Source organism: Chaetodon auriga, chromosome 4 (genome assembly GCF_051107435.1).
Source record: "Chaetodon auriga isolate fChaAug3 chromosome 4, fChaAug3.hap1, whole genome shotgun sequence".
NCBI classification, from domain to species: Eukaryota; Metazoa; Chordata; class Actinopteri; order Chaetodontiformes; family Chaetodontidae; genus Chaetodon; species Chaetodon auriga.
Window position 1 is genome coordinate 2878587 of NC_135077.1, and position 13321 is coordinate 2891907.

At 44.5% G+C, this 13321-nt stretch overlaps 2 protein-coding genes across 6 annotated transcripts; both read left to right on the forward strand.

Moving 5' to 3' along the window:
• The first annotated feature begins 1655 nt into the window (after positions 1-1655).
• On the forward strand, positions 1656-8553 carry LOC143318978 (scavenger receptor cysteine-rich domain-containing protein DMBT1-like). The gene is made up of 11 exons (XM_076727523.1): positions 1656-2010; positions 2252-2566; positions 2882-3202; positions 3444-3758; positions 3978-4394; positions 4636-4940; positions 5095-5150; positions 7767-8006; positions 8107-8260; positions 8370-8445; positions 8534-8553. Exons 1-11 carry the CDS (start codon positions 1656-1658, stop codon positions 8551-8553), a joined length of 2574 nt encoding a protein of 857 aa, XP_076583638.1.
• Positions 8554-10911: 2358 nt separating this feature from the next.
• LOC143320175 (guanine nucleotide-binding protein G(I)/G(S)/G(O) subunit gamma-10) lies at positions 10912-12910 on the forward strand. 5 transcript variants are annotated; one of them, XM_076729661.1, is made up of 3 exons: positions 10912-11093; positions 11632-11800; positions 11925-12910. In XM_076729661.1, exons 1-2 carry the CDS (start codon positions 11004-11006, stop codon positions 11755-11757), a joined length of 216 nt encoding a protein of 71 aa, XP_076585776.1. In that variant the 5' UTR covers positions 10912-11003; the 3' UTR covers positions 11758-11800; positions 11925-12910. The 5 variants fall into 5 exon arrangements, with proteins under 5 accessions (XP_076585776.1, XP_076585773.1, XP_076585774.1 ...); XM_076729658.1 differs by having other exon boundaries at positions 10913-11093; positions 11922-12910; XM_076729659.1 differs by having other exon boundaries at positions 10913-11093; positions 11632-11758.
• Positions 12911-13321: the final 411 nt, after the last annotated feature.

Sequence of the window (13321 nt, forward strand, 5' to 3'; positions counted from 1 at the left end):
AAATAAATTTCTGCGAGCCTGAACAATGCTTTGTTCAATGCCTTTGTAACAATAATTCATCTTGAGACAGCTGCAGTATTAGGAGACTACATAAAAAACTCACATTTCAGTTTCAATTTTAATTATGACCTTGAAAATACATAAAAATTATGCAACGGGTTTACACTGGCCACAATGCCCATCAACATGTTAACCCATGAGTACTCAGGAGTCATTACTACAATATTACATAAGTACTCACGGGTTGGACCACACCCATCAATGACCTTCATTTCAATGTCACTTACACACCTGTAAAGTCTGTGACTCTATTTCATGGACAAACCCATACCACAGACATACAGGCATGTAAAGACCTGTCAAAGTCCTGAAAGTTGTCTCAGTGGTACAGCAGATATCTCCAAGACCACATTTGCCATGATGACACACACACACACACACACACACACACACACACACACACACACACACACACACACACACACACACACACACACACACACACACACGCAGACACACCAGGTGAAAATAATGCCAGCCACAACAGTGTGGCTGGTGGTAAACAGTGGTAATGTCATGGAGGGGTAGATATCTACTGTATCAGTAATTTGGAAATAGGCAATATCTTGGAAATGCTCCTATAATTTGCAAAACCCTGCATCAGACTATCTTCTATGCTTCACACAGGGACACAGGTCACCAGCTGTGGTTCTTGTCATGATGAAGCCACCTGCCTGGAGTCACAAGAAAGAGGCGACTCTTTCATCAACCACAAATTCTACTGTGTCTGTAAAGATGGCTTTGTAGGAAACGGCCTCACCTGTTATAACACAAAACTCTGTAGCGACGCTTCTTGCTGTAGCCAAGGTTATCACTGGTCACCAGAAAGGGGCTGTATGGACACTGACGAGTGCTCCCTCCCAGACTCACCCTGTCCACCCTCTCAGGTTTGCCGAAACACCCCAGGCTCCTTTGAATGCCTGGAGCCTTCCTCTAGTGTTAGACCAGGCTCCACTGCCCAATCTGTTCAGTTCACCTGTGGACAAACTGTTTGTCCTTCAGGCATGGACTGCCTCTATGTTAATAGCACTCTGCTCTGTGCTGACCCCTGTAAGTACTACACTGTACTAGATGATGACTGGCGTTCAACGAATAACACATCGACTCAGATCTTACACTGTGACCGTTATACTGACTGGCAAGGCTGGTATCGGCTGTTTCTTGGGCAAACCAGTGCTCATATTCCAGAGTGGTGTGTAGGTCAAAATAGGTGTGGGACCAGTGCTCCTCTGTGGATGACAGAGCCTCATCCCACACAGCCAGGTGACATCGTAGATCGCACTGTGTGTAGTTCCTGGTCAGGTAGCTGCTGTTACTTTGAGCCACACAGAATCCACGTCAAGTTCTGCTATGGAAACTACTACGTCTACAAACTTGAGAGGACTCCCGCATGCGACCTTGCATACTGTGCAGGTGTTTTTTGATTTAAACATCCTTACACTGTAACAACAATATCAACATTTAACTGTCTTAAACTAGGGTAGAAGGTATTTTATTGTACAGTACCTCATTGTTTTTCATTCTAAACAGAGTCAGACCCTGAATTTTCTACAACCACACCTTATCCAAGACCAGAGAACTCTACTCCTACTGACATGATCAGCACCCCCACACCAAACGTGAATGGCAGCTCAGCAGTTGAAGGCCAGGTCCGACTGGCCGATGCAGGAAACGGCTCTTGCTCTGGTAGAGTAGAGATCTTCCACCATGGACAGTGGGGGACGGTGTGTGATGATCTCTGGGACATTCTTGATGCTCAGGTGGTGTGTAGACAGCTGGGTTGTGGCAGGGCCCTGTCAGCATCTGGACGGTTTGGACAGGGCAGAGGGCCCATCTGGATGGATGATGTCAGGTGCACAGGCAGCGAATCAAAGCTCAGCGAGTGCAGACACCGAGGGCTTGGATCTCATGACTGCGGTCACCACGAAGATGCTGGTGTCGTCTGTGAAGGTAAATAGAAATTTGTACAGTTGAAGTCAATGAAGTCTCACTGTGTAACATACCATCTATGGTGCAACATTGAGCTGTGAGGATTGTTGTCACCACCTACTGGAGAAATGTGAAATGAAATTTGTCATCTTCAAGCAGAAAGCTGCTGTATGTAGTTCCTCAAAGATACCCTCATCTTCATGAAGTCCATCTTTCATTTGTGTCTCATATTAACAGTATTGTCATGCATGTTTTGTGTCAGCTGGTTCACCAGTGAGGCTGGTCAACTCTAGTGACCGCTGCTCTGGCAGAGTGGAGGTGTACCATCATGGACAGTGGGGGACGGTGTGTGACGATGGGTGGGACCTGAATGATGCCAACGTGGTGTGTAGACAGATGGACTGTGGCACTGCTCACTATGCACTATTGGGTGCAGCTTTTGGACAGGGCAGTGGACCCATCTGGTTGGACGATGTCAGGTGTTATGGCAATGAACCATCGATAACAGACTGCAGACATCAAGGCCTCGGGGTCCACAACTGTGGTCACTACGAAGATGCCAGTGTTGTATGTGGAGGTAAGATGTTTATACATATTTAAAGTACACTCTAATTCTTAGTGCTCACATTTAACTAGAAAATGCTTTCATCAGTAAATTTCAGCATTTCAACACACAATCAATGATAATGTAATCAGTGATATCGCTAATAAAGAAGAAAGGGAGCTTTTCCTCATTAATGCTGGTGGTAGTGCAGGCTGTAGTTGTGTGGTGACTTCATAGAGATTTTGCTTTCAGGTCAACCAGAATTCAACAGCACAGCTTTGCCACCCACGTCATCACCTCCCTACTTCACCACCATCACTCCCAGTACAACAGTGAATGACAGCGCAGCAGGTGAAGGCCAGGTCCGACTGGCCAATGGAGGAAACGGCTCTTGCTCTGGTAGAATAGAGATCTTCCACCATGGACAGTGGGGGACGGTGTGTGACGATGGGTGGGACCTGAATGATGCTCAGGTGGTGTGTAGACAGCTGGGTTGTGGCAGGGCCCTGTCGGCACCAACATCTGGACGGTTTGGACAGGGCAGAGGGCCCATCTGGATGGATGATGTCATGTGCACAGGCAGCGAATCAAAGCTCAGTGAGTGCAGACACCGAGGGCTTGGGTCCCACAACTGCAATCACTACGAAGATGCTGGTGTCGTCTGTGAAGGTAAATAGAAATTTGTACATTTGAAGTCAATGAAGTCTCACTGTGTAACATACTGTCTATGGTGCAACATTGAGCTGTGAGGATTGTTGTCACCACCTACTGGAGAAATGTGAAATGAAATTTGTCATCTTCAAGCAGAAAGCTGCTGTATGTAGTTCCTCAAAGATACCCTCATCTTCATGAAGTCCATCTTTCATTTGTGTCTCATATTAACAGTATTGTCATGCATGTTTTGTCTCAGCTGGTTCACCAGTGAGGCTGGTCAACTCTAGTGACCGCTGCTCTGGCAGAGTGGAGGTGTACCATCATGGACAGTGGGGGACGGTGTGTGACGATGGGTGGGACCTGAATGATGCCAACGTGGTGTGTAGACAGATGGACTGTGGCACTGCTCATTATGCACTACAGAATGCAGCTTTTGGACAGGGCAGTGGACCCATCTGGTTGGACGATGTCAGGTGTTATGGCAATGAAACATCAATAGCAGACTGCAGACATCAAGGCCTCGGGGTCCACAACTGTGGTCACTACGAAGATGCCAGTGTTGTATGTGGAGGTAAAATGTTTACACATATTTAAAGTACACTCTAATTCTTAGTGCTCACATTTAACTAGAAAATGCTTTCATCAGTAAATTTCAGCATTTCAACACACAATCAATGATAATGTAATCAGTGATATCGCTAATAAAGAAGAAAGGGAGCTTTTCCTCATTAATGCTGGTGGTAGTGCAGGCTGTAGTTGTGTGGTGACTTCATAGAGATTTTGCTTTCAGGTCAACCAGAATTCAACAGCACAGCTTTGCCACCCACGTCATCACCTCCCTACTTCACCACCATCACTCCCAGTACAACAGTGAATGACAGCGCAGCAGGTGAAGGCCAGGTCCGACTGGCCAATGGAGGAAACGGCTCTTGCTCTGGTAGAGTAGAGATCTTCCACCATGGACAGTGGGGGACGGTGTGTGACGATGGGTGGGACCTGAATGATGCTCAGGTGGTGTGTAGACAGCTGGGTTGTGGCAGGGCCCTGTCGGCACCAACATCTGGACGGTTTGGACAGGGCAGAGGGCCCATCTGGATGGATGATGTCATGTGCACAGGCAGCGAATCAAAGCTCAGCGAGTGCAGACACCGAGGGCTTGGGTCCCACAACTGCGGTCACTACGAAGATGCTGGTGTCGTCTGTGAAGGTAAACAGAAATTTGTACATTTGAAGTCAATGAAGTCTCACTGTGTAACATACTGTCTATGGTGCAACATTGAGCTCTGAGGATTGTTGTCACCACCTACTGGAGAAATGTGAAATGAAATTTGTCATCTTCAAGCAGAAAGCTGCTGTATGTAGTTCCTCAAAGATACCCTCATCTTCATGAAGTCCATCTTTCATTTGTGTCTCATATTAACAGTATTGTGATGCATGTTTTGTGTCAGCTGGTTCACCAGTGAGGCTGGTCGACTCTAGTGACCGCTGCTCTGGCAGAGTGGAGGTGTACCATCATGGACAGTGGGGGACGGTGTGTGACGATGGGTGGGACATGAGTGATGCCAACGTGGTGTGTAGACAGATGGGCTGTGGTGCTGCTCGTTATGCACTACAGAATGCAGCGTTTGGATGGGGCAGTGGACCCATCTGGTTGGACAATGTCGGGTGCTATGGCAATGAACCATCAATAACAGACTGCAGACATCAAGGCCTCGGGGTCCACAACTGTCATCACAGTGAAGATGCCAGTGTTGTATGTGAATGTAGGTGTCCTTTTCTATTCAGTAATGTTTTGAGATAATATAGTAAAATTACATGCATACTGAGGTGAGGGTTTATGGAGGTTCTCACCATGGTATTTTCATCTCTCACACTTTTATTCTGTGACCTTGTATCTTCTTCTTTAGCTCACCGCCCTCCACTCGAACCGTCTTACTTTATTTGTGGCCGTGATAAAATCCAGGTAGGGCTACATTTGACTGACCTGACTGCCTCTGGTTTGAACCCATTTTCTGGCAACCTAGCAGTCCTTAACTGCTCTTGGGCCAGAGTGAATAATGGTGTCGTGTGGTACGAAGTGGAAGTTGTGGAAGGTGCCTGTGGAAACACACTGAGGGTAATTACTGTTTTTGTTTGTTTGTTTTTTGCTGTAATTACAAGTATGTCTATCAGAATAATTTTGTGTTGTCCTGTTGTTCTCTTTACTACCTTACAGCATATGTGATGTGATGCATGGCCATACCGTACCTAGAAATTCTGGGCTGTGTGCCCCTCTTATTTAGCTGTAGACATATTGAATCTTCACCAGCTCTCAGCTCACTTCGGGCTGCATATCTCCAATGTATTACGTTACTATCTTTTGTCTTATTTATGGTTCCATTCAAGGTACCATAGTGCTACTGCTGTGGTCATCTAAAAATTGCAAATTAGCATTAGCTGCAAATCAGTGCAACAAGAAGATGTTACAGTAAATTAATATTTAATTGTATTTCTATTGTTTTTCTTGCACACATCCTGTGATACACTTAAACACATAACAAGGGATGTAAGCTGGGGTCAACAAGTGTTTTGGGTCTTTCAACATCAGATGCATTCACCCATGTCACCCAGACAGAGCATAATTCAGGCCCAGCTTGTGTTCAACAAGCATGTGGGGTCCATGTGTCGCCCCCTCTTCTCCGCAGCATCAGTGATGTTCCTGTTAGCTCTCTTCCTGTGCAGTCCTGTGATGACAAGGTGCTTGAAGGCCCTGCAGGGACTGGCTGGCAAAGCCTCTGCAGTTAGTCCCGATTAGTATACATTACACGTCAGGTGAGGTCACAGAATAATCAAGTTTCTGTGACCTTTCCACACTGCTTTGATCAGGACCATATGACCTGTCAGTGTTTAGACTACCCTTTGGATGGAGCAAGCAGTGCATGAAGGTTCTGGCTAGCGTGGGGCGGCTCCTGACTGGCACCTCCTGCGTCTCACCCGATAATGATCCTGTGCACCACTCGCTCAACCCTCAAGCATCTCCCTTTGGCCTGGTGGATCTTCAGGCCACATGTTTTTTTTTTTGCAGATCTCATACACCAATTGCACTGCCATCTCCACAACTGCATATAATATTTAGACTGTAACCTACCAGGCTATTGGTCCACGAACGGGAAATCTCTTTTCACTTACTCTTCTGCAGGGTTGTCGGATCAGGAGGAACTGGCAGGGACTATTCATTATCTTACAGTGTCTTAAATCCAGAACAGGACAGGGCAGTTTTTCTAACCGATTCGTCATGCTGCTGCTCAGAGCACATCCTCGCAAGCTGACATAATCGCTTGGCTGATTGATAATTTTACCATTCTCTGTCTTTCAGACCAACGGCACACATGCCATCTACTCCAATAGTTTATTTATGTACTCAACGAATACATCCTTTGTTGTTCCTGTGAGTCTTCCCTTCTCCTGCGCGTATCCCCTGGACACAGACGTCAGCCTGAATTCACCTATCAGACCATCCGAGTCGTGAGTAGCCTTTCATCGACTGTTCGAATGTAAATGGTTGTAAAATGATGAAGGTCCTATGTCTACAATTAAAATTTAAGGCAAACCTATTTAAAAGTGGTCTAGTATATGTCTTGATTCGAACAGTTCCTTTTGGTGCTAGCGTGCATTGCTGTCTGTGTCTTTTTTGATATTACCACTAGGAGTCACCAAAGTCACTTGTGCAGGATTTTCCCACCCACACTGCTGTCCATACTGAACAGCAGTGTCTGATGTTGTAATACACAGAATGGTAAAACTGTGCTATTAATTTGTTAGTCTAGCATTATTTATTCAGGATCAAGATCTCTTTTGAAGGAGAAATATGAAAAAAATTACATATAAGATTATGAAATGAGTCAGTCACACAAAGCAATCATCACACACAAGCAAATTATTAAAGACAATCGCACACTTTATGAAAAAAGTCTATCACCAGGTAAAAGCTGACCTAAAAGGAATTACCTCTAATTTTAGTTTGTTTTGCAGATGGTAAGAAGTTGATTTGTGTCATTGTTATTAACTTTGACCTTAACAAAAGGTGTTAAATGATGTGATGAATCCAGTGGTACTTTGCCAAATGCCATCCGGTGGTTTGGGGTTAGTGGCAGCAGCATACAGGATGTGTCTTCCATAATCCAGTATACATAATTTGGTGGACTGTGTGATGTTTTGCCTGTTTTAAAGGGGGAAGCAAGCCCTGTTTCAGTATACGAACTGAATTTGATTTCAGAATTTTTGAGCAAGGTGATCAAGTTTTTAGACAATCTGGTATCCAATCAAATTCCCACCCATTCACAATGTTTTACTGTAAAGTTGATTGCGCCATTCTAGTTAACAGTTTGTGCCTTTACAGTGGTTTAAGGAACAGAGCATGGTGCACCACAACAGCACAAGAACTCCAGAAACCTCAGGCACCACAGCGAGGGTGTACCTGTAAAGCTGTCTGAAAAGAACATTTTTCTGTTGTTCCCGAAAGGAATATGACCATAACAAGATGGAGAGAACTTGGAAAAAAGACTTGATTTCCAATACAATTTTTTGATTTTTTCAACAGGCAAGGTGGTATTTCAGGGTCGGGTTCCAAAGTCAGAGCCTACATGAGCCTGTACCGCAGCGTCGACTACACTGTGCCTTATCCACCGGGCCCAGTCACCCTGCCATTGGGCACACCATTCTTCGTGAACGTCAATGTGGACGAGAGAGATCCAGCCTTTGCACTTGTTCTGGAATCCTGCTATGCCACTCCGTCATCCAACCCTCATGATTTCAATCGGCACTTTTTCATTCAGAACAAGTATGTGCCCCTCTTGACCCTCAGCAGGTGGTTTGTGCAGTAATGTGGAATTAGCAAAAAATTAAATGATAGTGATGGCCCTCTCCAACTTCTTTGCCAGGTGTGCCACTGACCGCAGGCAGGTGTTCGTGATTGAGAGCGGCAGGTCTCTCCGGGCTCGTTTCTCTGCCCTGTTCTTCCTGCTGCGTGGGAACAACATTTACCTTCATTGTGACCTCAGCCTGTGTGACCGAAGGGTCTCCCGCTGTGTTCCAGTAAGTCACACATTTACTTCTTCAATAGCATCGTCAATCCATAATCTATGCAATTTAGGCACTGAGTTTTGATGGTACCTCTTTTTCCCCACCCTCTCCCACCACACAGTCGTGCAGAAACAGGATGCATCGCTCTGTTTCTAGCTATACACCTCTGGAAACACTCAGCATTGGACCAATCAATTGTGAGTATGAAATGCAATGTGGTTTCAGGGCTGATGTCTCAACATAATGGACTATATGGAATTAACTACCTCTCTTTTTCATTTTCAGGGAAAAAGTCACCTGAGTGAGCTGGCAACATACAGTAATAATAAAAATTCCATATTATATTATTTTATTGAAAAATTCATGAAACATAAAATTATACAAATTGAATAAACAACTCTTACCACACTTCGTGTCATTCGTCATTTCTCAAAATCTGGCTATTCTATTGCCCACGAGTAGATCCAGAATGTAGACATTTCCAAAATATCATGAAAAAGGATGAATACATAATACATGATGACACATTACAAAAGTTAGACGAGGTGAAAAATATTTACAGAGTAGATGTTAAACACACCTGTCCTATTAAGGAAGGGGGGGAAAGGGGGTTTTGTCAGGAGGGTTTTATTGGCTCAACTTTACCAACATGCAAGGTCATCAGCAGGCACAGAGAAGCAATGTAGGTCAGACATACAAGCACAAGTTACAAAACAGGACTCATTCAGGCCATGTGGCTCCGAGGAGCTGAGAGTATGATGCTGGGTTAGGAGTGACTCTCTCAGTCCTTCTGAATTTAAGAGAGCAGGCAGAACTGTTGCTTCTTTCCTTGGAGTGCCTGGCAGTAGCACAGGTTGTCATTTCTTATAACTGTGTTATGTTCAGCTGTTCTCAGCTTTCTTTTTATTATGTGTTCCTGATATTCCATGACTCTTGTCACTTCATCCTCCAAATCATCCATCTTTGTTTGTTCCTCGAATTCTCTGTCAATTTTAGCCAAACATTCTTCCTTTAACATCAGCTGTTCCATAAGCTCCTCAAGCAAATCAGGATCCGCTGCTTCTTTACTAAGTTCATCATTCACTTTACTTGGTATCTTGGTTGTAGAAGCACGGATTGAAGCTCTTTTCTTTCTTAGACGGTCAGCCAGCGTTGAATTTGTGCACCTGAATAGCTGCAACACGGCCTTTGTAACAAAATCAGTGGTATTGAACAGCTTTTTTTTTTTTTTTTTTTTTTTAAGGTGTTTGTTTACAGTGCAATAGCATGGATTATTCTTTAGATCTAGAGACAGATTTTCTATGTTACGGTGTAAAATATGCTGCTGATATGATCAAATGTAAAAACAAACAGAAACCATGACAGATGGCTTTGGTACAGACTGAAATTGATTTTGCTATTTGATGAAATGCCATTTAATTTGGCACCACAGTGGACAAAGGATGAATCTGAATGACTTCAGTGAGCCCCGGACTTTAACTCTGGCGCCACCACGAGGTTGACTTTTGAGCCTCAGCGTGAAATTTCTCAACTTTTGGCACAAGGCCTCATACAAACTAAGCAAAATCTTGTGTGTTGATATTAGGCTGAATCTGTTATCCACCTTTTTCAAGTGCTCCATATGTGCAGGAAAATGTATTTTATGAAACTGGATTTCCGACGTGCCCGGCAAGTTCTTTGACTGTCTGACATACTTTACACACTCAAAAGAAGACTTTTTAACATACATTGACTCAGTGTATACAGTATGGGTGTGTATGTGTGTGCTGATATAAATGTATATTGTTACATTTCTTTTTATAGTATTGGGTTTTTTTTTTAATCATTATTTGCTTTCACAACTTTTGTATCTTGTACCTGAATCTTTGCTATTTGGAGTTTGGTTAGTTTGCGTTGGTGTTCTTGCTTTCATAACCCCAACTACCAACAGAGCTCAACACGCTGCAGGTTAAGAAAACACACATGCAAATACACACACCACAAGCAAATTTTTTTAAAAAAACCCCCATCTCTATCAGTTTGACAAGACATGCACTGCAAATACACACATCACAAGCAACCTGACTAACAGGCTGTAAATATACAATAAAACTTCCACCGTGCCTAACCTCTGAGGCAGATTTATCATAGGAAACAAACTGTGCTTTGCATGCAGACCTGATCTCCTTCAGTGCAGGCATCCCGTCCATATGAAAAGCCAATAACGTGCTCAAACCCATTTTTCGTCATATACGGTTTGATTTCTCATTCTGCAAAACTCAGCAACAGCACATGTGAGATCTCTCCTCAGACCACAGGAGTGAGTGGACTGGGGAAGTGCAGGATGTGGGTGTGCTGTTAAAAAGTGTTCTCTGTGGAGCTGCAGCAGTACTGGCATTGTTCTGCACTGGAGGAAATGACCCAAAATTTCGTTTAGTTAGACTTTAGTAGACTTTGGCCCATGGGGCCAAACTGGTGTGAGTTCAGTGAAGTGCTGATTAACCTCTGTGTCGTCGCTGCTCACCCTCCAGCTGAAGGTCACAGTACACACTCCTGCTCTGCTGTCGAGGAAACTCATAATAATGACCCGTGTATGCATGAGGCGTCTTTTGATTGACATGCATGAGGCCCAATAGAACGGACTGCTGACGCAGTGGGGCGGGGCAACGATTGACCAACGTTTCCCAGTCGCTTTGAGGGCTGTTGGGGTTAATTTCCGCCCAGCGGTGGACGTTCAGTCGTAGCCCTCAACTTTTCCTCGCTGACAGACGTCGTCATGTCCAACAACAATGCCAGCAATAACTTAGTTATCGCTCAGAGGGCCGTGAAGCAGCTCCGGCTAGAGGCCAGTATCCGGAGGATCAAGGTACGAAACCCCCTCAACACTGACACACAAACACGGAAGACTGAGCCGACCTCCTGTTGAATGGCGGAGACACACAGACTGGACTCTTACATCATAGGCTCAGCGAAGTGGCCCCCAAAGTTAGACACGAACCGCTTTCTGGTCGACCAAACCGCAGCGACGAGCGAGCACATTTCTCCAGTGTTTTAACGGTGACGAACAGTTGTGTAACTGTGTGTTTTGGAAAAGCGTAACCGCTTCGAAGTGTCCGCGTACGGAGAGAAGCGACGCGGCCGGACGAACGACAGCGGCTCCGGGCTGCTCCAACCTTTAAAGGGAACAGGTGGACGTTATCTCTCAAAGAGTCGCGTAGTAGACACACCCGGCCGTGTATGGCGCCGCTGCTTGCAAATTTAATGCAAAATGGTGCCAGTTAGGCGTAAATGACAGGATGGGTAGAGTAAGAGTGAGACGGCAGGCCAGCCACAGAAAGTGCACATGTGATGGGCTGTTCATGTTTCCTCTCACACACGCCATCATCAGATGTCTGCCTCTGCAGGTGTCCCAGGCCGCTGCTGAGCTGAGGAACTTCTGTCTGCAAAATGCGTCCAAGGACCCTCTCCTGGTGGGGGTCCCTTCCAGTGACAATCCCTTCAGACCCCCCAAGTCCTGCTCCCTGTTCTGAGGTGGGCCTGCGTTTCCCCTTCGTTCAGGCTTCAGCTGGAGAGGTCTTACGTTTCAGGATTTTATGAACCTGACATTTATTTTGAACAGTTTATTTTTCATATTTGTTATTAGTTTGAACTGTTTCCCAATTCTCTGTCAATTCTTCTCATTCTCTGTCTACAGCAGAGAGGCAGGTGGAGGATTTCTGAATGAATCCGTCGAAGGCTTTCTTCACTTCTACTGGATGTCGCGGTGGATTGAACCAGCAGCTCCTCTTGGGATGATGCAGCATGGGACTGATGGGTTCGGGGGAGGGAGCTTTTCTCTTGTTTGCCAAAACTAATGGTATCATAACTCCCATCTGTTACATTAAAACAGGGCCAAACTCTAAACATTAGGGAAAAAAAATGTTATTGACACTAACTTGACTAATGATTAAGCCGTTTTGGTTTACCTAGCACTTACCATGTCCGGTCTATATTTACTGACCGAATGGTGCCTGTTTCTAGTCAGTGAAATTCAGCCCATGTGATTGGCTCCTGAAAATGCAACTTGTGTTTTGTGTGAAACAATCAGCATTAATTTAAACCAGGTGCTGTTGAAGAATTAGAGCCTGTTGTGTTATATATACACTGTATTTCATATTGTGGCCAACAGACATACTGATAGCTTTTGAGCTAAACTGATATGTCTTAAACTATTCATGCATTTGCGATAATGGGAAAGTTGTTACTACTACTCTGAGGTTCATCATGGTACAGACTCTAACCCTATCAGTGTGATTGTCAAATGACCTTTCATCCCGCCTTTTTTTCTGTATATATTTAACAGCCTGTTGAGGCTGCTTTTATTAGCCTGTATGTTCCTGTCTTAAATTAAAATAATACTCACCTGGCAGGCCTTACACTATTTGGGTAGCGCCACCTGGCAGCAGATTTAATGGATATCACTTTAAATACACAAAGTGCCAAACAGCATGTTCATGTGTCTGTTCAAAACTTCCAAATATTGTTTGTATTGAATGAATCACGCTGCAGTGACTTGTTGCATTAATGGTTTTCCACACTGGAAACATATTCCAATCAACCAAAACTTTTACTGCTGTTAGCCTGTATCTTTCTTAACTTTGCTGCTGTGGGCAAACTTTGAGAAATTAAATGACTCTTTTCGAACACTGATGAATTGTTACGTGTGAGTTTTGAATATCAGTCGCTCTTTTAAAGGATCACTTTGTGATCACTTTCAGTTTATTGTTCCTACCAAAAGACATGAGAAGATGTTACATCGAGGCTGCAGCCTCTTTGAGTTCATTGACCATTCGGTGTTTCAGTGTCACAATAAAAGCACGAAGACTGAAGGATGTGCAAGAATAAACATCTCCAAGAGTATCATTCGTACAAAGCCACCTGGATCAGGTAATAAAATGAATGGGGTGATTGTCTGTAGGCCAGTGAACTGCTGGAGTAAATTTACTTGATCAAATAATGGCTGGTGGACTCTTGGCCACACTGTCATAACTACATGATAGCAGCAGCACCATTAACGCTGTAGATTCACGTGAATCACAGTGTCCACGTTGGGGC

Excerpts from the sequence above, each read along its gene's own strand:
- LOC143320175 (XM_076729661.1), top strand. The coding sequence starts at position 11,004 with ATGTCCAACAACAATGCCAGCAATAACTTAGTTATCGCTCAGAGGGCC. Across the intron at positions 11,094-11,631 it reads CCAGTATCCGGAGGATCAAG|GTGTCCCAGGCCGCTGCTGA; the intron begins GTACGAAACCCC and ends CTGCCTCTGCAG.
- LOC143318978 (XM_076727523.1), top strand. The coding sequence starts at position 1,656 with ATGATCAGCACCCCCACACCAAACGTGAATGGCAGCTCAGCAGTTGAA. Across the intron at positions 3,203-3,443 it reads TGCTGGTGTCGTCTGTGAAG|CTGGTTCACCAGTGAGGCTG; the intron begins GTAAATAGAAAT and ends GTTTTGTCTCAG. Across the intron at positions 4,395-4,635 it reads TGCTGGTGTCGTCTGTGAAG|CTGGTTCACCAGTGAGGCTG; the intron begins GTAAACAGAAAT and ends GTTTTGTGTCAG.